This window comes from Tuber melanosporum, assembly GCF_000151645.1.
Source record: "Tuber melanosporum whole genome shotgun sequence assembly, scaffold_41, strain Mel28".
In the NCBI taxonomy this organism is placed as follows: Eukaryota; Fungi; Ascomycota; class Pezizomycetes; order Pezizales; family Tuberaceae; genus Tuber; species Tuber melanosporum.
This window is the reverse complement of record NW_003299086.1, coordinates 88,393-105,988: the sequence shown is the minus strand read 5'-3', so window position 1 is coordinate 105,988 and position 17,596 is coordinate 88,393. Positions and strand designations below refer to the sequence as shown.

General features: G+C 49.6%; 10 protein-coding genes; 4 read left to right on the top strand and 6 right to left on the bottom strand.

Moving 5' to 3' along the window:
* Positions 1–104: 104 nt before the first annotated feature.
* Positions 105–1,357, top strand: GSTUM_00008009001 (90S preribosome/SSU processome component KRR1; the record flags this gene model as incomplete). XM_002839792.2 has 4 exons in its annotated part: positions 105–201; positions 274–813; positions 873–1,019; positions 1,070–1,357. The coding sequence occupies exons 1-4, from the start codon at positions 142–144 to the stop codon at positions 1,355–1,357; spliced, it is 1,035 nt and encodes a 344-aa protein (XP_002839838.1). The 5' UTR covers positions 105–141.
* Positions 1,358–1,443: 86 nt separating this feature from the next.
* GSTUM_00008008001 (uncharacterized protein) lies at positions 1,444–2,508 on the bottom strand (the record flags this gene model as incomplete). XM_002839791.2 has 3 exons in its annotated part: positions 1,444–1,563; positions 1,636–2,308; positions 2,372–2,508. The coding sequence occupies 2 exons, from the start codon at positions 2,506–2,508 to the stop codon at positions 1,726–1,728; spliced, it is 720 nt and encodes a 239-aa protein (XP_002839837.1). The 3' UTR covers positions 1,444–1,563; positions 1,636–1,725.
* Positions 2,509–2,688: 180 nt separating this feature from the next.
* GSTUM_00008007001 (uncharacterized protein) lies at positions 2,689–3,119 on the top strand (the record flags this gene model as incomplete). XM_002839790.2 has 2 exons in its annotated part: positions 2,689–3,054; positions 3,114–3,119. Exons 1-2 carry the CDS (start codon positions 2,755–2,757, stop codon positions 3,117–3,119), a joined length of 306 nt encoding a protein of 101 aa, XP_002839836.1. The 5' UTR covers positions 2,689–2,754.
* Positions 3,120–3,207: 88 nt separating this feature from the next.
* On the top strand, positions 3,208–5,814 carry GSTUM_00008006001 (uncharacterized protein; the record flags this gene model as incomplete). XM_002839789.2 has 6 exons in its annotated part: positions 3,208–4,221; positions 4,302–4,499; positions 4,551–4,994; positions 5,059–5,171; positions 5,234–5,605; positions 5,687–5,814. The coding sequence occupies exons 1-6, from the start codon at positions 3,926–3,928 to the stop codon at positions 5,812–5,814; spliced, it is 1,551 nt and encodes a 516-aa protein (XP_002839835.1). The 5' UTR covers positions 3,208–3,925.
* A 293-nt stretch (positions 5,815–6,107) lies between these two features.
* On the bottom strand, positions 6,108–7,934 carry GSTUM_00008005001 (uncharacterized protein; the record flags this gene model as incomplete). XM_002839788.2 has 4 exons in its annotated part: positions 7,708–7,934; positions 6,668–7,652; positions 6,247–6,598; positions 6,108–6,166 (listed from the first exon to the last, which is right to left on the bottom strand). The coding sequence occupies exons 1-4, from the start codon at positions 7,896–7,898 to the stop codon at positions 6,108–6,110; spliced, it is 1,587 nt and encodes a 528-aa protein (XP_002839834.1). The 5' UTR covers positions 7,899–7,934.
* Positions 7,935–8,113: 179 nt separating this feature from the next.
* GSTUM_00008004001 (uncharacterized protein) lies at positions 8,114–10,042 on the top strand. XM_002839787.2 has 7 exons: positions 8,114–8,247; positions 8,313–8,334; positions 8,434–8,533; positions 8,605–8,673; positions 8,723–8,948; positions 9,006–9,571; positions 9,644–10,042. The coding sequence occupies exons 1-7, from the start codon at positions 8,229–8,231 to the stop codon at positions 9,806–9,808; spliced, it is 1,167 nt and encodes a 388-aa protein (XP_002839833.1). The 5' UTR covers positions 8,114–8,228; the 3' UTR covers positions 9,809–10,042.
* Positions 10,043–10,215: 173 nt separating this feature from the next.
* On the bottom strand, positions 10,216–11,528 carry GSTUM_00008002001 (uncharacterized protein). XM_002839786.2 has 5 exons: positions 11,281–11,528; positions 11,105–11,188; positions 11,013–11,031; positions 10,554–10,947; positions 10,216–10,488 (listed from the first exon to the last, which is right to left on the bottom strand). Exons 1-5 carry the CDS (start codon positions 11,414–11,416, stop codon positions 10,285–10,287), a joined length of 837 nt encoding a protein of 278 aa, XP_002839832.1. The 5' UTR covers positions 11,417–11,528; the 3' UTR covers positions 10,216–10,284.
* Positions 11,529–11,650: 122 nt separating this feature from the next.
* GSTUM_00008001001 (uncharacterized protein) lies at positions 11,651–13,099 on the bottom strand. XM_002839785.2 has 2 exons: positions 12,809–13,099; positions 11,651–12,756 (listed from the first exon to the last, which is right to left on the bottom strand). The coding sequence occupies exons 1-2, from the start codon at positions 13,048–13,050 to the stop codon at positions 11,721–11,723; spliced, it is 1,278 nt and encodes a 425-aa protein (XP_002839831.1). The 5' UTR covers positions 13,051–13,099; the 3' UTR covers positions 11,651–11,720.
* Positions 13,100–13,366: 267 nt separating this feature from the next.
* On the bottom strand, positions 13,367–14,419 carry GSTUM_00008000001 (uncharacterized protein; the record flags this gene model as incomplete). XM_002839784.2 has 6 exons in its annotated part: positions 13,367–13,538; positions 13,672–13,757; positions 13,819–13,962; positions 14,028–14,055; positions 14,113–14,229; positions 14,294–14,419. The coding sequence occupies 6 exons, from the start codon at positions 14,417–14,419 to the stop codon at positions 13,443–13,445; spliced, it is 597 nt and encodes a 198-aa protein (XP_002839830.1). The 3' UTR covers positions 13,367–13,442.
* Positions 14,420–14,723: 304 nt separating this feature from the next.
* GSTUM_00007999001 (uncharacterized protein) lies at positions 14,724–16,431 on the bottom strand. XM_002839783.2 has 1 exon: positions 14,724–16,431. Exon 1 carries the CDS (start codon positions 16,211–16,213, stop codon positions 14,939–14,941), a length of 1,275 nt encoding a protein of 424 aa, XP_002839829.1. The 5' UTR covers positions 16,214–16,431; the 3' UTR covers positions 14,724–14,938.
* Positions 16,432–17,596: the final 1,165 nt, after the last annotated feature.

Sequence of the window (17,596 nt, the reverse complement as noted above, 5' to 3'; positions counted from 1 at the left end):
GACCTAATCCTTTATCAACCAAAGAAACCAAAGTTACCCGGCCTTTTATTCTGGCCACAGGATCCCCCACCACCAAACCTCCAAATCTTTCAGCCAGCGCGACACCAACCAACACCTCGAGCTCTGAGCACTACCGTCGCAATGCCGTCCACACACGACAAAGAGAAGCCATGGGATACCGATGACATCGACAAATGGAAGGTAATCAACCAATCCCCCTCACAACCCCATAGTAAACAGAAAGAACAGAAAACTTAACAACCCCACCCCCAGATTGAAGAATTCAAACCCGAAGACAATAAAGCCGGAGCCTTTATCGAAGAGTCCTCCTTCGCTACGCTCTTCCCCAAATACCGCGAAACCTACTTGCGTGAAGCCTGGCCGCTAATTACCCGCACACTCGAAAAGCACCACATAGCCTGCACGTTGGATCTAGTAGAAGGTAGTATGACCGTGAAAACCACCCGAAAGACTTACGACCCCGCCGCGATCTTGAATGCCCGCGATCTGATCAAGTTGCTGGCTCGCTCGGTTCCCGTCCCGCAGGCGATCAAGATTCTCGAGGATGGGGTTGCGTGCGATATCATCAAGATTGGGAACTTAGTCAGGAATAAGGAGAGGTTCGTCAAGCGGCGGCAGAGGATTTTGGGACCGGGTGGGAGTACGCTTAAGGCTTTGGAGCTGTTGACTGGGTGTTATATACTTGTTCAGGGGAGTACTGTTTCTGCGATGGGAGGGTATAAAGGGTTGAAGGAGGTTAGGAGGGTGGTGGAGGGTTGTATGGATAATATACATCCAATTTATCATATCAAGGTATGGGCACTGGTGTTAGGAAGTGGAAGGGTCAGTTTGTGCTAATTCGGGAAACGTAGGAACTCATGATCAAACGAGAACTCCAAAAAGACCCCGAACTAGTCAATGAGAATTGGGATCGCTTTCTCCCACAGTTCAAGAAGAGAACCCTAAGCAAGCGCAAGAAGCCACGGAAAATCACAGACAAGTCGAAGAAGACATACACTGTGCGTCATCCCCATTGTCTCACTATTTATTTGGATACTAACTTGCCCAGCCGTTCCCTCCTGCTCCTGAGAAATCAAAGATTGACCTCCAGATTGAGTCCGGAGAGTACTTCCTTTCCAAACAGAGCAAAGAGCGCGCCGCGCGCGACGAGCGAGAAGAAAAACGCAAGGAAAAGAAGGAGGAAAAGAAGAAGGAGCGAGAAAAGGATTTTGTCCCACCGCTTGAGGCAGGCGATCGCAAGAATGATAAGAAGAAGCGAAAGCACGAGGGCGAGACAAAGGAGGAGAGGAAAGCTAGGAAGGAGGAGAGGAGACGAAGAAAGGCTGCCGAGGCATAAACATCAAAAATTACTCCTTTCCTTCCCCCATCTGCTTCTCACTTATGTGTATCAAGTCTCATGTATTTTCGAAGGTCTACTTGGAGTTTTATTGTTTTTGTCATATTTTAGATGAGGTTTGGATGGAGGAGGGAGAGGTCTCTCTCTTGTCTTTTTGTCTTTGTTGTGGCAGTGTACATTACATTTACGACTAGGTTGGTTCCCACCTTCAGCAACTGAGAATTAAAATGTGCCCCCTTTCGTGAACAAGTAAAAAAAATAAAAATAGAGAGCCAAACCATGAATCCCATCGAAATCGTCCCCCCACACCGTCAATCTCCCCTCAAATTAAAGATTTGGAAAAGGCCGTAGCATCTTCGTCAAGCATCTCACACCCTCGTAGCCAACCCCGGCACACCAGCATACCTCTCCTCCCTCTCCGTCTTGAAAAACAGCTGCAAGAAAAACTCTTTGCTATCCGAATCGAAATGTGTCCAGAACTTCCCAGGACTCCTATCCACCTCCCTAGCTTGTAACTTGAACGAAATCGTCTCATATGGCTCCGCAGCAACCAACAGATACTGAAAATTCTTATCGGCAGGGACCTCAACCCTCTGCTCGAAAGCGCTCATGAACCGATACCGGGGTTTAATCTCGGTACCGATCTCAGGGTACTGCAACTGGAAGAGCAACCCCAACTGCCGAGTAACGGGGTCCCGGAGCTTGGTAATTTTGTAACCGGGGCGACCGATTTTCAAGTGCTTTTTTGGCGCGATGAGCTGCTGCCCAATCATGCCTTGTGGCAGGCCGGTTATCGGGTCGAGGTTTCGACCCTCTTTGGCTTCGCGAGCGGCGCGACGGGCGAGGTTGGTCTGGTGCTTGCGGCCCTGGGTGTGGGCGAGGTAGGAGCCATCGTTTTGGTGGACTGTTAGACAGAGACGGCACTCAAAGGAGCCGACGTGGTTTTTGAAGCTATTGGGCTTGTTAATTTTTGGGTCTCCGCAAGTCAAAATTAAGGTGAAGGTGATTGCTCACAAGTAGGGGTCTTTGTCAAGGTCTATGGTCTCGAGTGCGAGTTTTCGGAGACGCTCACGTCTATCTTGGTTTGATACTGAGTGTGAGGCGACGCCTCCGCCGCCGAAGCGTGATCCGACCCTGCCTTCGTATGCCATTGTTGTCGCTGTTGGTGTTTGGTGAGGATGTTGAGTTGAAGACTTTGATGGAGGCGACGCGATCAGCTGTTGAACCGGGTAACCTTATCCCCAATTTCTAGACTGGACAGCCTCTCACCACCGCTCAAACGTAGGAATCACCTAGCGCACATCCTCACAAATACACTACCAGCAGCAATCATTGAAACCTAAATTAGTACCACTATCCCAACATCTACGATACAACAAAACATCCTTCAGGCAAAAATGTCCGAACCAATCCCCGAAGCGATCCCAACCTCCCAAGACCCACGCAACAAACGACCGACAAAACGTCGCGCCCTCTCCCCGGCTTCCGCCCAAGCCACCGCCCTAACAAACCTCTTCTCGAAGCCCGATCGAGAAATACACATGCCCACCAATCCCAAAACCAAAGTCCTCCCTCCGCCCCCTGAGATCGTCACAAACGTTCAGGGATCCAGCGCGGGAGCTGGATCAGGCGAGTTCCATGTTTACAAGGCCGCACGGCGGAGGGAGTATGAGAGGATACGGTTGATGGAGGAGGAGGTTGAGAGGGAGAAGGCCGAGAGGGAGTTTCTAGAAAAGACGGAGGGGATGAAGAGAAGGGATGAAGAGAAGACCGAGAAGAATCGGAGGAAGAGGAGGAAGAAGGGTGGGAAGGGGGGTGGGAAGAAGGGGGGTGGGGGTGGCGCTGCGGGTATCAAGACTGTCAATGGTGAGGTGGCATCGAAAGGAGGGACGGAAGAAGGGAATCGCGTGGAGGATGGTGGCGCTGATGGCGCTGATGGTGAGGCAATGGCACCAGGAGCCGGAGGAGGAGGGCTGATCATTCACGATGATGACGACTGAGGTGTTTGCTTTCAGCACGCTGGAGGAGCATATCGGACCTTCGAATGTCCTTATAGCTCTTCTTGCTAAGCATTGGCGTTTGGGATATATCTTTCTATCGGCGACTTGACACGCGCCGGAGCTATGGCGGCTTGGATACCACAGACACGATAGCTATGGAACGGCCACTGCGGATCCTGTCTTGCCCTGGGCAGCGTTGTGATACGGTCCGGAATGTACAGTACATAGAAATTCTAGAGCTGGTACAGTGCATGAGTGGACCAAAAAGGTCTGATCCGTAAGCGTGGACGATACCGCACTGTAGAGGATCATACAATTCGCCCAAAATCCTTACACCACATCTTAATACTGTCCCTCTTGTATCACTTTCTGCTGAGGTTCCACCCTTAAATTTTATCAACTGGGGACCGAGCGATAAGCATTGATTGTAATAATAGGGTTAGGTTTATCAGGCAATTAACGCGTCTCCGGGAACGGCGTGAGTGACACGCTTCACGTCCCCCAGAGCTTGACAACGGCGCTTTCGCACCAAAATATCAAAGGCTACACCCAAGTTCTATGTACAATCATGTCTGATCCAAATTCACCAAAAGAGGACATTGCTCTTCCAGACGCCCCAGCTACTCCCCAAGAATTTCAAGATGCAGACTTTGATTCAGCCTCAGACTCGGACTCCCCAGCTGGCAAAATAGATGTGAAGACAGAGCCACAGACCGATCCTCCAGAACCAGCTTCCCCTGCGAAGATCGAGATTAAGAAGGAGGAAGGTGGGGACTTGGATAATATATTCAAAGACGAGGAAGAAGAGGACTTTTTCGGCGACGACGACGATGCGGACTTCTTAGCGTCGGAGGTTGGGGCAGTGTATGTTGCTTCACATAACCTCTCACTTTTAAACTACCCGGGCTTGAGAAGATTATAGACTAATTGGATTTTGGATGAAGTTCAATAGCGCCCGGAAGTGGACCTTCAGACCCACAGGTCATCCTAACATTCTATCAACGCCTATTCCCGTTTCGTCCCCTCTTCCAATGGCTCAATCACTCCCCGATTCCGTGCCATGACTTTGGACACCGTGAATTCGCATTTACTCTGCAGAACTCAGCATATTTGCGATATCAATCATTTCCTACTATGGAATTGTATGCCCCCCCCCTTCCCCTCCTCCTCTTATCTGCCTAACGCTTCCCTAGACTCCGAAAAGAAATTCTCCGCCTCAATCCCTCCCGTTTCGAAATCGGTCCGATATACAGCGCCAATCCACGAGACCGCAAGACACTGCACAAGAGCGCCTTCCACCCGCTGAGCAAGGAGCTCGTCTTCGATATAGATTTGACGGATTATGACGAGATCCGTACCTGCTGTGATAAGGCCAACATCTGTAACTTATGCTGGAACTTCATTACTGTTGCTATAAAGGTGATGAACGCAGCGCTGAGAGATGATCTTGGGTTTAAGCATGTGCTGTGGGTGTACTCGGGGAGAAGAGGAGCCCATGCCTGGATCTGTGATAAACGTGCGAGGTCGCTGGATGACGCTAAGAGAAGGGCTATAGTGAATTACTTGGGACTAGTGAAGGGTGGCGGACAGGCGGGAAAGAAGGTTAACATCTGGAGGCCTTTGCACCCGCATATTTCGTGAGTCCCTAGACTCTAGAGCGTGAAGATATAGGCTCCTAACAAAGTATGCGCGAGGAAAAAGTCGCAGTCTAAACCTCCTAAAGGATCGTTTCGAAAACGACATCCTCCGCGAACAAGACCCCTGGCGCGACAACGAGAGAGCCGAAAAACTACTCCAGCTGCTCCCAGATAAAAGTCCCTCCCCTCCCCTCCGCCGACTCAAGAAAAAAAATGAAAGAAAAAACTAACACCCCCAGCCCTCAACGACGCCCTCCGCAAAAAATGGGACAACCATCCCAGCCGTCCCAGCCTCAACAAATGGGCCGACGTCTACGACGTAGCCAAAACCGGCGTATCCGAAGGATTAAACCCCGCCCGTCTGAAAGAGAGCAGGGAGGAGGTAGTCCTCGAGTACATGTACCCACGGCTCGACGCTGAAGTCTCCAAGCACCTCAACCATCTGCTCAAGAGCCCGTTCTGCGTGCATCCCCAGACTGGGAGGGTTTGTGTGCCCATTGACGAAAGGGATTTGGGGGCTTTCGACCCCATGGCTGCGCCGACCGTTCTGGGATTGTTAGGGGAGATTGATGCTTGGGATAAGGCGCATAAAAGGGAGGAGAAGGTTGATGGTATGCTTCTTTTCTTCTTTCTTCCTACCCGCCTCTTCTCGGGTTTGATCTTGGTGGTACTAATGGGGTTTGTGGTGGTAGATTATGAGAAGACTTCGTTGAAGCCGTATGTCGATTACTTCAAGACCTTTGTGAATGGCCTTCTTCGGGACGAAGCGGGAGTAAAGCGAGAGAGAGAAGGGAATAGTGGAAATTCAATGGAGTTCTAAATTAGGCCGCAACTGCCTCCTTTTTTCGCTTTATTCCGTCAAATACCACACCTGTATCGTAGAACTACAAACCCTTTAGTTATCATACTTGAACTGTTATGGGGAAAAGATTTCCCTATTTATCATAGCCTCTCACTCGCGTGAAAACAAAATTCCCACCAATACAAAATGATTACCTCCCCCACAAACTCCCTAAGAAGCCCCCCTTCTTCCCTTCCTTCTCCTTCCCTCCTTCCTCCACATTCCTATCCGTGACAGCCCTGGGAGCGCCGTCACTAGGATACTCAATAAAATTAAACGCCACATCTAAAAACACCGGCTTGACAGGAACCGGCGCGACCTTCGGCGGCCACTGGACAATCCCATTCTCAAAGTCGATCTTGCCCTCAGGATACTGGTCCAGCCTCTCCACCAAAACTCCCCCACCCTTACCCGCGGTCTTGGTTGACTTCGCCGCGATCAGGTCCATTTCTACGAGGGCTCTGAAGCGCGCTACTTCGTTTTCCAGCGTTGATATCAGGGACTGGGATTCCGCGGGGGCGATATCTAGGCCTTTGTGTGATGGGGGGGTGGCAATGGATTGGGGGATGGGTGGGGAGGAAGTAATGTGTGAGAGGGCGCGGGCGAAAAGTGCTAGGGCGTTTGTACGGTTTGAAAGGATTGCGTGGGAGCGCGCGATTGTGGAGCATTTGAGGGCGGAGAAGTAGGCCTTTTTGGAGTCGAGCTCGGAGGTGAAAGGTTCATCGGCCGCGACGCCGGGGAGGTTGTAGACTTGTTCTAGACTCTATAGATAAAACATTATCAGAATTGTAGTAACAGGGCAGAAGGGCGAGGGAAGGAAGAGATGGTGTACTTGGAGAATGGCATCATAAAGAGCTACCTCCTCTTTTAAGTGACCGAGCTTCTTAACTCTGACTTCTTCGCCACCCTTCTTGTTCTTCCTTTTCCCGCCTTGGGCTATTCCTTCGACCATCACGCGATTTCGCGCGATACGCCAGCAGATTAGGGAGTAATTTACCAGTGTCCAGGTTAATTGTAGATTTTGCATCTTTGGATCGCCCATGCTGACACCCTCTGCTGTCTGCCGGTCGATTGCCTTTTTGGTTGCGTCTACCACTTCTTGCCATGCCAGCAGCACTCCGTCGAAGGCTTCGGTCGAGCTGGGGTTGTCCTTCTGGAGGGAAAGGTATGCATGCTCCGCCGCCTGAGATGCTACTAAGGCCACGGAGATATCTGCGTCTTCCACAGGTGCAGTACGTGAGCGCCAGGTTACTGAAGTAACTGTCACACCTGCTCCGCCCCCTTCTGATGCCTCCGAAGCAGGGTCAGACAAGGCTTTTGCATCTAGGGCCTCAACCGCCTTCACAATCCTCTCATCCTGCCTAGGAAAGTTCTGCCTAGAGATAGTCGCGACATCCATACTCCTAGGTAGCTGCAATTGATACGCCGAGTATCGAATACTCGGATCGACGGTGCTCGTCAACTGGTCCTTGTAAATCTCGTTCTTTGAAAATGATAATAATGCCGAGTATATAATCTTTGATATAGCGAACGCCTTGATCGAGTCCTCCCAATGCGATTTTTCAAATGCCTCCGACCCGCGCAGTGATGCGGCATAAGCATTTGCTTCTAAGACGTCGTAATCCGTAGACATAGACGCCGGGTCTTCGAGGAGTGCGCATAACTGTACAGCATAAGACTGAGCTTTGTGTAGGCGGGAGACAAGATGTGACTTCATCGCTGCGGAGGCGACAGTAGTGTCGTCTGCTAAGAGAGACTTCATCTGCATTGCATGGGCCCATGCTCGCTCGGAGGAGTAGAGGTATAGGTGGACGAATCTATTGTGGGAATTGAATAAAAAGATATTATATCGAGGATTATAGAATTTCAAACCTGGGCTCTTGCGCAATTTCTTCCGCAGTCAATCGAGGCTGCGGTGCGTATTTCTTCGATTTGGAGGTCTGCCAGCCAAGTCGTCTTCGGAGAGTTGCCAGTCGACGAGAGCACATTTTTCGGACGGCGTGGTAGTCCCCAAGTACCTGAGCCTCCTGGCGGAGGGCGGAAACAAATGGGATGATTTCCATAGCTTCAAAAAAGGATTGTTGGTGAAGCTAGATTATAACACTGAGCAAATGCCGATACTGTATGATACGAGTAGTAATACCTCCCTTTGGTGGGGGGGCTGAGGGGCAAGGCGTGCCAGAAGTTACCGAGTCACGGGGTGCTTTGTGTCACTCAGCGAGCCTCCAACAACCCCAGTCCTCTTTGTGGCCGTGCAGCGAACCACACCGGAGTGGGAGGGAGCTCGACCACCGCATTCTCTCTCCCCGCTTCAACAACCACAATTATACCTTTGGAACCCACTCCGTAACCTAGAAATTTCCCTATTCCAACTTCTCTCGTTTAATTCCAAGATGAACGAAGCTCCTATTGGTAAGTTCTAGCATTCCCGCCGATTTCCCAGTTTGGCTTGCTGACCTGGAGTTCTCTCTTTCTAGTTCTCGATGGGGGAACTGGTTTGTAGGTTCACCTGAGTTCTCCGGCTATTGCCGATAGTTGGCGCCCTCGAAGAGACTCCCGAAAATACGGTATTAACGATGTGCTTCAATTGTTGTGTAGCCTTAAGGTCGGATACGCTGGCCAGAACTTTCCGGAACACCAGTACCCGTCTATCGTTGGGCGTCCGATATTGAGAGCGGAGGAGCGTGCTGGCGATATGGTACGAGTTTATCTGTTTAAGATGTTTAAGATGTTGCTTGGGAAAGAGAGTGCTGATTTTGTGGGAAGCAGATTGTGAAAGATATTATGGTCGGGGACGATGCTGCCGCCGTTCGGACGATGCTACAGATTACATATCCGGTATTACTGGCTTTCCTGTGCACGGTACATGAGCTGACAAGGATGATAGATGGACAACGGTATTATCAAAAGATGGGAAGACATGCAGCACGTGTGGGACTACACATTTTCAGAAAAGCTACAAGTCGATACCACCGGTCGTAAGATCTTACTCACGGAGCCTCCCATGAACCCGTTGAGCAACAGAGAGAAGATGTGCGAAGTTATGTTCGAAAGGTATAACTTCGGGGGTGTTTATGTCGCTATCCAGGCGGTGCTCGCTCTCTATGCTCAAGGTGAGAGATGATGAAATGCTATCGTCGAGTCGCATAGAGATAGTTAAAATGTCTTAGGTTTAAGTTCCGGTGTCGTCGTCGATTCCGGAGACGGTGTAACCCACATCGTCCCTGTATACGAGAGTGTGGTCCTTAACCACCTTACCCGCCGTCTCAATGTTGCTGGCCGTGATGTTACCCGCCAGCTCATCAACCTTCTCCTCCGCCGGGGGTATGCTTTTAACCGTACTGCCGATTTCGAGACTGTCCGCCAGATTAAAGAGAAGCTATGCTATGTCAGCTATGACCTAGAGCTCGACCACAAGCTCGCCGAGGAGACTACTGTTTTGGTGGAGAGCTACACCCTCCCAGACGGCCGTGTAATCCGTGTCGGTAGTGAGCGATTTGAGGCGCCGGAGTGCCTCTTCCAGCCCCACCTCGTGGACATTGAGCAGCCAGGAATCGCAGAGTTCCTGTTCAACACTATCCAGGCTGCCGACGTAGATGTCAGAACCTCCCTATACAAGGCTATCGTACTTTCCGGCGGTTCAAGCATGTATCCCGGCCTCCCTAGCAGATTGGAGAAGGAATTGAAGCAACTATGGCTTACCAAGGTGCTACACGGTGATCCGACACGACTAAGCGTAAGTTTTCACTCCTACCTAGCTCCAACCCAACATCATAAATCATGACTAATTCACTAACCCTTCCAACAGAAATTCAAAGTCCGGATCGAAGACCCTCCACGAAGGCGTCACATGGTCTTCCTTGGCGGCGCCGTTCTCGCGAACATTATGGCGGACAAGGAGAATATGTGGATCACAAAGGCGGAATGGGAGGAACAGGGTCCTCGTATCATTGAGAAGTTAGGTCCTCGGTAAAAATATCCGTGAGAGGAAGAGGAGCAAAAACAGTACCTTGTAGATGGTGGTTTGTGGTTTCCTTTTTTTTCTTTCCTTCTCTCTTCGTGCGCTCTCCTGATACCGAAGCCAGGGGATTAACTGGAGGGTTCCCTTGGGATTCAATAGAAGTGTGGTTGGTAGAGTGGGATGATGATGAAAAGGTAAAAATCTTATGTTGTGAATGAGAGAAAGTAATCGTGTTTTTTTTTCTTTCTTCTTTCTTTCTTTTGGGTTCTTAATTTGAAGTTGGTCTGCGCATGCGGGGTGGTTTTTGAAGCTCCAGCTTAAACCACAGCACGCTTGCCAGTGAAGTTCTACGGGTGTGATGGAATGCCCTATCAGACGACGAAATTACAATACGGTACTACGACAAAAGCACACCGACGCTAAAATATCTCTGATTTATTGTATCAAAGCTGTAATAAGCTCGGTTCACACGCTACAGAAATTATCATCTAAGCGTCCACCTCCATAGCATCTCCCGCCGTACCCCCACTGGCGGGGGCATCGCCCAAGTCGACGATGGTGACATATTTCTTCAAGTCTTTTTTCTCAACAACCATCTCCTTAATATACCCAGTTGTACCACGGGCAAACTTGTACGACATCTCCTTGGGCACACGTTCATTCGGCGTGATATGATTGCGCATGAGCGTCGCCTATCCATCCCCCAACTAATTAGCCCCTCTCCCTCCTACAATAATCGAAATAGTGAAAAACATACCCTCTCAGAAGTGATAACGCAGACATCGACATTACTCCCAGACCCCAAGTCGTTGAAAATACCCGCCAGAATAGCCTCAGAGCAAAGGTCAACCGCTTCCTCCCTGGTCAGGGACTTCTCCCACTTCGTCTCAAAGACCGCCATGGCGGCGAGGGAGCCAGAGCCCATGGTGACATACGGCAGCTTATCGGTGGACCCGTGAGCGTGGACGGTGAAGAGGTGTGTGCCTGTTGGATCTACGCCCGCGATGACGAGGTATGCGCCAATGTGTCCCTGGTAGCGGAAGAGGTGCTGCTTTAGGAGGGTCATGCAGGTCACAACGCGGGGTTTGCGACCCGTGCTTAGACTGTGGAGTTCGAGTTGGGAGGAGATTAAAGCTGTTGTGAACTCTGTGCTGTTGGTGGATGGTGTTGTATTAGCGAGGTTGGGAGCAGGGGAGGAGGGTGGAGAGGGGTTTACTCTGCAGCGGTTCCGGCTCCTATGGAAAATGTGAGCTCCTTGCCGATAGGGATAGATAGAGTTATCTAGATAGGCGGGGGGTAGAAACGTACCAGCGCACCAAATCTGGGGGGAAATGAAATGCAATTTCTCACAGTTCTTGTCGGCGACGATAGGACCGCTGGTGGCTCTTGTATCTTTATCCCATCACCCCAATAATTAGTCACCTCCTTTCCTTCCCCTCCCCTCCCCATCCAGCTTCTTCCAATAGGAGGTGGATAGCACAAACCAGCAGCTATAACGACCCCCCCATCAAAAATACATCCCACGATGGTGGTCCCCGTAGAAGTAGCTTTGGGCAAGGGCATACCCTTTGCATGTAGCGCCGCATTGCGGGTGTGATTGGAGAAGTCGAAGCCGGGCATTCTGATATTGTTTTTCCTTTTTTGATCACCGGTGTTTTTCGGAGGATGGGTTGGTGATGGGTCGGTGATGGATTAATGGAGGTAAGTGGGGGATATCTGGCGGGAGTTTGATGGTTGGAGGTGTGAAGTGACATAGGTGTAGAGGCTCTCTAGGTATGGGGAGCTCAACTCCTTGGCATCCTACATTTGGTCATCATATGTCACTCGGGGCGGAATCGGTGGAGTGGTGGGGTGTTTCTTGGGCACTTGCTGGGGGCTATCATATTATCTAACAAATTTCTTCTGCGGCTACCAGGATTGCTGATTAAGACAGCTTCAAGTAGTTCCCAAACCCCTCGTACTGTTTCATCTGCTCCACCCTAACGCCCTCCTGCTCCTCCCTCGTTTCGAGGGCCTTGACTTTCCCATCATCCCATTTTGCTAGAAATTCCTTCAAGGCTGTAACTGTCTCCTCATCATCCTTGATTATGAAAGCAACGGCATCATATCCGCCAGCACCAGGAACCACGCCTCCAAGCACCCCGGGGACTCCCGTAGAGACTGCGTCCAGTAGCTTCGTCTGCTCTTCCGGTTCAATGGGCACGCCCGCTGCCACTCCCATGGCACGGATATTCTTCCTGATATCTAGGATCTGCTTTCTGACATCATCGTGACTGCTTTCGCTCAGTTGCCCAAGCAGGTCAATAAGTCCACGATTTACCCTCTCGAGCTCATCCCATTGCTCCCCCGCAGCCTCCTTCTCACTCTCCCGCCAGGCGAGCACCCTCTTGACCATTCCAGGAGTAGAGCTTCCACAGTCAACATCTCCCATAACTACCCTCACGCCCTTTGGGATCTTAGTCTTCTCAATCCCTACATCCCAGCTCAGATCCACAGCTTCTCTCAGTTCTTGGGAGAACCTGGGTGTGTTTGCTTCCGGGAGCGCTTGTAGAATCGACGGGGAGAAGCGGCGGTATACACATGAGCCGAAGACTGCTGCTGCTACGTCGAAACCGCTCCCAACTTTGCCTTGGGCTACGCAGTGGGCTACTTGTGAGAGGTTGTGAATTTTTGTCAAGTAGGAGGGGGTGGAGAGTTGGAGGGGTGCGGGAGAATACGTTTGAAGGAGACAGGTTGTTAGGGAAGTGACTAGCGCTGCAGAAGAGCCGAGACCTGTTTTGTGGGCGGAGGAGAGTGGGACGTTCTGATTGCTGAAACGCTGGAGCGGAACGGCAGAGGTTGGCTGGGAGTAGTAATCGTTATCCGCTAGGATTGTGATTTCGCTGCTGGGTATCTTGGGCAAGGAGAGGTATGAGAGCACGTAGCGGATGGTGGTCTCGACGAAGGTGTTGTTTGAAGAACTAAGGTGGAGATTAGCCCTGATTGGGTTGAAAGTTTGACTGGGGGAGATACCTTTTGTCCGTAACATGCTTCACAGATACCCCATTCTCGGAGGAGGACAGTGTGTATGTCCATGTTGCATTCGAAAATTGAGGGGACCTAACGACTATTGCCCCAGTTTCCGAAGTTGAGATCGTAGAGATCGTATGAATTCTGGCACTTAGCCCGAATACTAGGCCAGAGTAACTCTTGTCAAGGACAAGGTAACCTCCCACGAGGAGGACCTTCCCTGGTGCTGAGACAGCAACTGACATGAGTGCTTGATCCAGGTCCAAAGTTAGTGGTACGAAGATTGCAAATCCCAGACTTTATTTCAGTGGGGAAAACTCAAAATTGCAGGGATAATATTCAAGATAAGTTCTGTAAGTAGCCGGGTAACCTAAGCAATTATATGCACGGTACTTGTACATAATAATACTCGTATTAATTATTATCATAACTACATTTTTATATTTTCTCCATGCTTCCTCGTATGTACTAAAGTTGGTGCAATTACCGTAGGGTTTCAAAAAGTCCTTGAAACCCACTAATCACAGCGACATCACTCGGGGCCTAAAGTGATCCGATTGGTGAGAAAGACTTTTATTTTTATTTTTATCTAAATCCCATCGTCTCAACCCACATGCCCTATTTTATCCCCAGAACTTTAAGTGTTGGAAGACAAGATATCCGAGTCACCCTGGTCGAGGATAGCCATGGTAGAGCAACGAAAGAGTTTACCACAGGCAGTGCCAAGTTCAATCTGCCCAGCTTAAAAATTAGCAGAGTTATCCCTCCGAAGCACCTCGCTTCTTCTCAGGGATGAAGTCGCAGTTCAAAGAACCGCTTCTCCTTTGAGAGCATCAACTGGGCGAAGAATGGGATGGTTGTCTTACGTTGTTTCCAGCAAAGTGGTGAACGTGACACTTGCCCAACATGGAGTAGTACTCGAGCTCAGATTTGCGGAGAGGAGGTGTGTTGCCTATCGAATTATCAGACTGTGGTCGGAATACAACCTTTTGCACCAGGAGCCCTAGACATACCGGCAATGATGACAAGCTTAGCCTTTCCAGAACGGAGAGTCTTCAGGGTGGATTTGTAGCCGAGCACGTACTTCCCCGACTTCATGACGAGAGCCAGACGGGTGTTGATGCTGTCGGCGGTCTTCTTGGTCTTCTTTGTTGGGGCTGCAAATTTGGCATTAGTCTCTGTACTAGAGGGAGTCCATCTGTAGGGGGAATTTTGAGCGTACCCATCGCTGCGCTTTGTTTATAGAAGCACTCCGGTTTTTTTCAGAATATGGTTGATGGGTGGTAGGCGAGTTTGTGAATCCTCACTTCTATCGAAGAAATTATCTGACACTTTTGTGGAATGTATGTTTCTCGGAAGTTGGTGTGAAGAGAAGTGACTCTTTTAGGGCATGCCCTAATCTGGAGTTGCCAAGCGAGTCTTATCTGATCGTGCTACTACAGGGCAAAATAACGGGCGCTAGGATAATAATGATGGTAACTACCGTACCCGTACACCCCCAATGGGAGATTGTTCCTGGTATATCACCGAACCAGTATGCACCCGAGTAGATTTTACCGCTTGCCCTATGAGTACGATACAAGTAGTGGGGCAACTATAGTTTTCTCCACCCATGGCGCGGTAATAACGGGCATCTGTTTGGTCCCAGGAAATTTTAGTACTGTGGCTCGGTCGTTTAGGTTGCGGAAGAGAGCTTCATTGCCGTCGGGCGTAGACTACTAGCACGATGGAGAAGGGGTCTTTGTGTTCGAGTATTGTGCTCGAGTATGATATTATAGACTAACGGTTTGTCCAGTTTAGTGACCTCATTGAAGCAGGATTCAGTGTACTGTAGCTCGTACGGTAACAATGCAATGTTTGCCCAAATTAGATGTCGGTATATTTCCGGCAAAGAGGAAGTCATACTGTATATAGACGACCGCATAAAATTTGTAAAATGACCAAAAATCAGATAACGACTCGCAACCAAAGAAACCTGTCCTTCTCCGTAATATCACGAGAACGTTCTAGTTATTTACAACAAAAAAAAGGCAAAAAAGGCAGAAAGCGCCACCCCAGGAAAACTAGAAAACGGAAACCAGCAGAGGGGGCGGATATCGGGACTATGAAGTGCTTCATTCTGTTCCATCGGAGCTACCCAACAAAAAGGCCACGGTTCTCCACCGCCAATACTTTCGTCAGTTGATCGCCATCCTCCTCAAGCTCCAAGAGAGTCTTTCCCCTGAGATCGGCCTGACCCTCCAGCCAGATCAGAAAATTTGCACTAGGAGTACAAGCTTCGTCACCTGGGTGCTTGCGCTTCAAAGCGCTCAAGGCGCTGAATACCTTACTCTTAAACTCGTCATTCTCGAGGTCTTTCTGGTTGGATCGGTTCAAAAGAGCATCCTCAAAAGGCCGGTAGAAGCTTCTCTCATCGTTAAGGACACGATCAGGGCGGTAACGATTTGGAATGTTATCTTGCTTCTTGACACCGGGCTCGGCCTTCAATTCCGATTCTGCACGCATATCATCGTTAAGGAAGTTATCCTCGACAAAGGTGGCTGTCTTAGCCATGAACTCAGCGTTTCCTTGTGCGAAAAGATCTTGCAGCGTGCGCATTCCACCTCCAATAAGGAACTCGGATCGAGTGAGGGGAGACTTGATAGCTTTGTTGAGAGCATACAAGATCCGTGCTTTGGCACCAGTATCATTCTCTGTCCCGAGAGACGATAGGAGCGAGCGAATCAGTGGGACAAGGGGGTCTGAGGTGGCCGAGGAGAGAGCCTTAGGATTGTTCGACAAAGCATTTCCCAAAACAAGGGCAGAACTCGACCTGACGGAAGCATCAGGGGCGCTGCTGATCAGGCGTAAAAGACTAGCAACGTAGCGTGGGGCTGAGATTTGTAGTCCCCAGTAGATTTCGTGCGCAGAATCCTCAAGCGAAAGAAGAGCAGCAATGATATCAGGGGTTGATCGAGAGGATGTATCAAGGATTATCTCCAAAGATTCGCTAAGCGTCACGCTATCTCCAGGGGCAGATGATGGGGGTTTGATAGCTCCGTCATCAGAACTCGGAACCCGCTGCCTAGAGTGGTCATCAGGTGGTAATGATTCCGCTCCCTGATCTGGTAGTACTACTACGCCACTGATAGTTTCCGAGCTGTCGTCTACATTGATTTTCGCTTCCTTCAGTCCGGTTTCGAGGTTGAGTCTGTAATGGAGGCCACGAGGTAATTCCTGATCGTCGTGCACAACTTGAAATTCATGGGTGGGTTGGAAAACTCTGGGATAACAAGTTCCACTATGGCATATGAGGTCCGGTGAATCTTCGTGCAAGGCGTGCTTAGGCTGGTTATGGGTTCGCTGACCGGTAACAGCAGTTACGAAAGCTGGTGCAGCTACGAGACAAGGAAGAAGCAGAGACCTCATAGTTGAGCCTACTGTCGTGAAGTGTGGTGTCTTGCTGCCTTTTGTCTAAGCGAGTGGAAAGAGGGAAAACGAAACTGTTCAGAATAGTGGTGCGGGGAGTATAGTTGGTCGGTGAATGAAGAATAGAGGGATGTTGTACGGCGGTTGAAGCTAATATTTTGTATTGAATCTCGGTGCGGTGCGGTGCGAACGAGCGAGTGCATGGGGGGAACACTCGAGCACTGTAGTAGTCTAGTCTAGGTGTCTTCACCGATGAAGACAGTTTGCCACAAAGGTTTGCCACCAACCGCAGATAAAAGCCTGCAACCTCTCTACCGGTACGGTAGTCCACTCGAGTATCATACTACGGCGTATTACGGCGGGTCAAGTAACTTAGACATTGAGTGCAAGAAAACTTAAGCGAGGGAGGGATGGGAACACCATAGGAAAGTTCGAAGGCCGGGTAACCAAGCCATATGGCAAGGCAGGCACAAATAGCTCCAAGGTGTCCAATTACTTTATAACCAGCCAGGTTGCTATGTGTATGAGGTATTATAATGGTCGGCATTTTTATCTTTTTAAGTCCATTGATTTTTTTGATGAAATGTGAAACTCATGGCTAGGAGGCTAGTGCTGGGGGGGGTGTCTCAGACTGTACGTCGATACCTTTAGTTACTATAGGTAATGTGTTGAAAGAAAAAAAAATTAGGTCTGGCAAGCACCCTTGTACTCACCCCTCTTTACTAAGAATACCTTCTTGGGCGTCAAAAATATCGGGTGGCGGAGGTATTCTTGACAAAGACAAGTGAGTAAGGTATGGCGTAGAGGGATACAGTAGGTGAGCACTCAAATCTTGTACTCAAGAGGACTCTATGAGTTCCCAGCGAGGAAATATCCTCAGCGAGACTCGACATAGACTATTTTGCAGGCAGGTCTCGTCGACCAAGCGAGGTTTTGAACCATCCTTCCGAGTGGTTTATGGCAATTAGTAAAATAAGACTACAGTTCCAAACCCCCCTTCCACCATACCTTTATATAAAGGTCTGATATGGACTTTTTTCTGTAAGTACCGTATTGACTCAATGCATGCTGGTATCATACTAGAGTGAATGCTGGTAGGTAATTGGTTAGAAGATTGAAACAGTCACTTTGTGGTTCAATATAAGTTATTTATCCTTGTTATGCTTTGTACAGTACTCGTATGGGGAACGGTCGACAAATGGAATCGTCGCAGCGTTGCCAAACAGTCCCTTAAATTTATAGTTGAGTGCATGACTCGGACTCGTCTGGTTATAAAGTATGGTGCAAAGCGTCAAAAGCGTGTATGATACCTATCTGGGTGCACCCATGTAATGCTTAAATCGTTAGAGGGTATCAACATTGAGAGACGCGTCTTTTACTGTC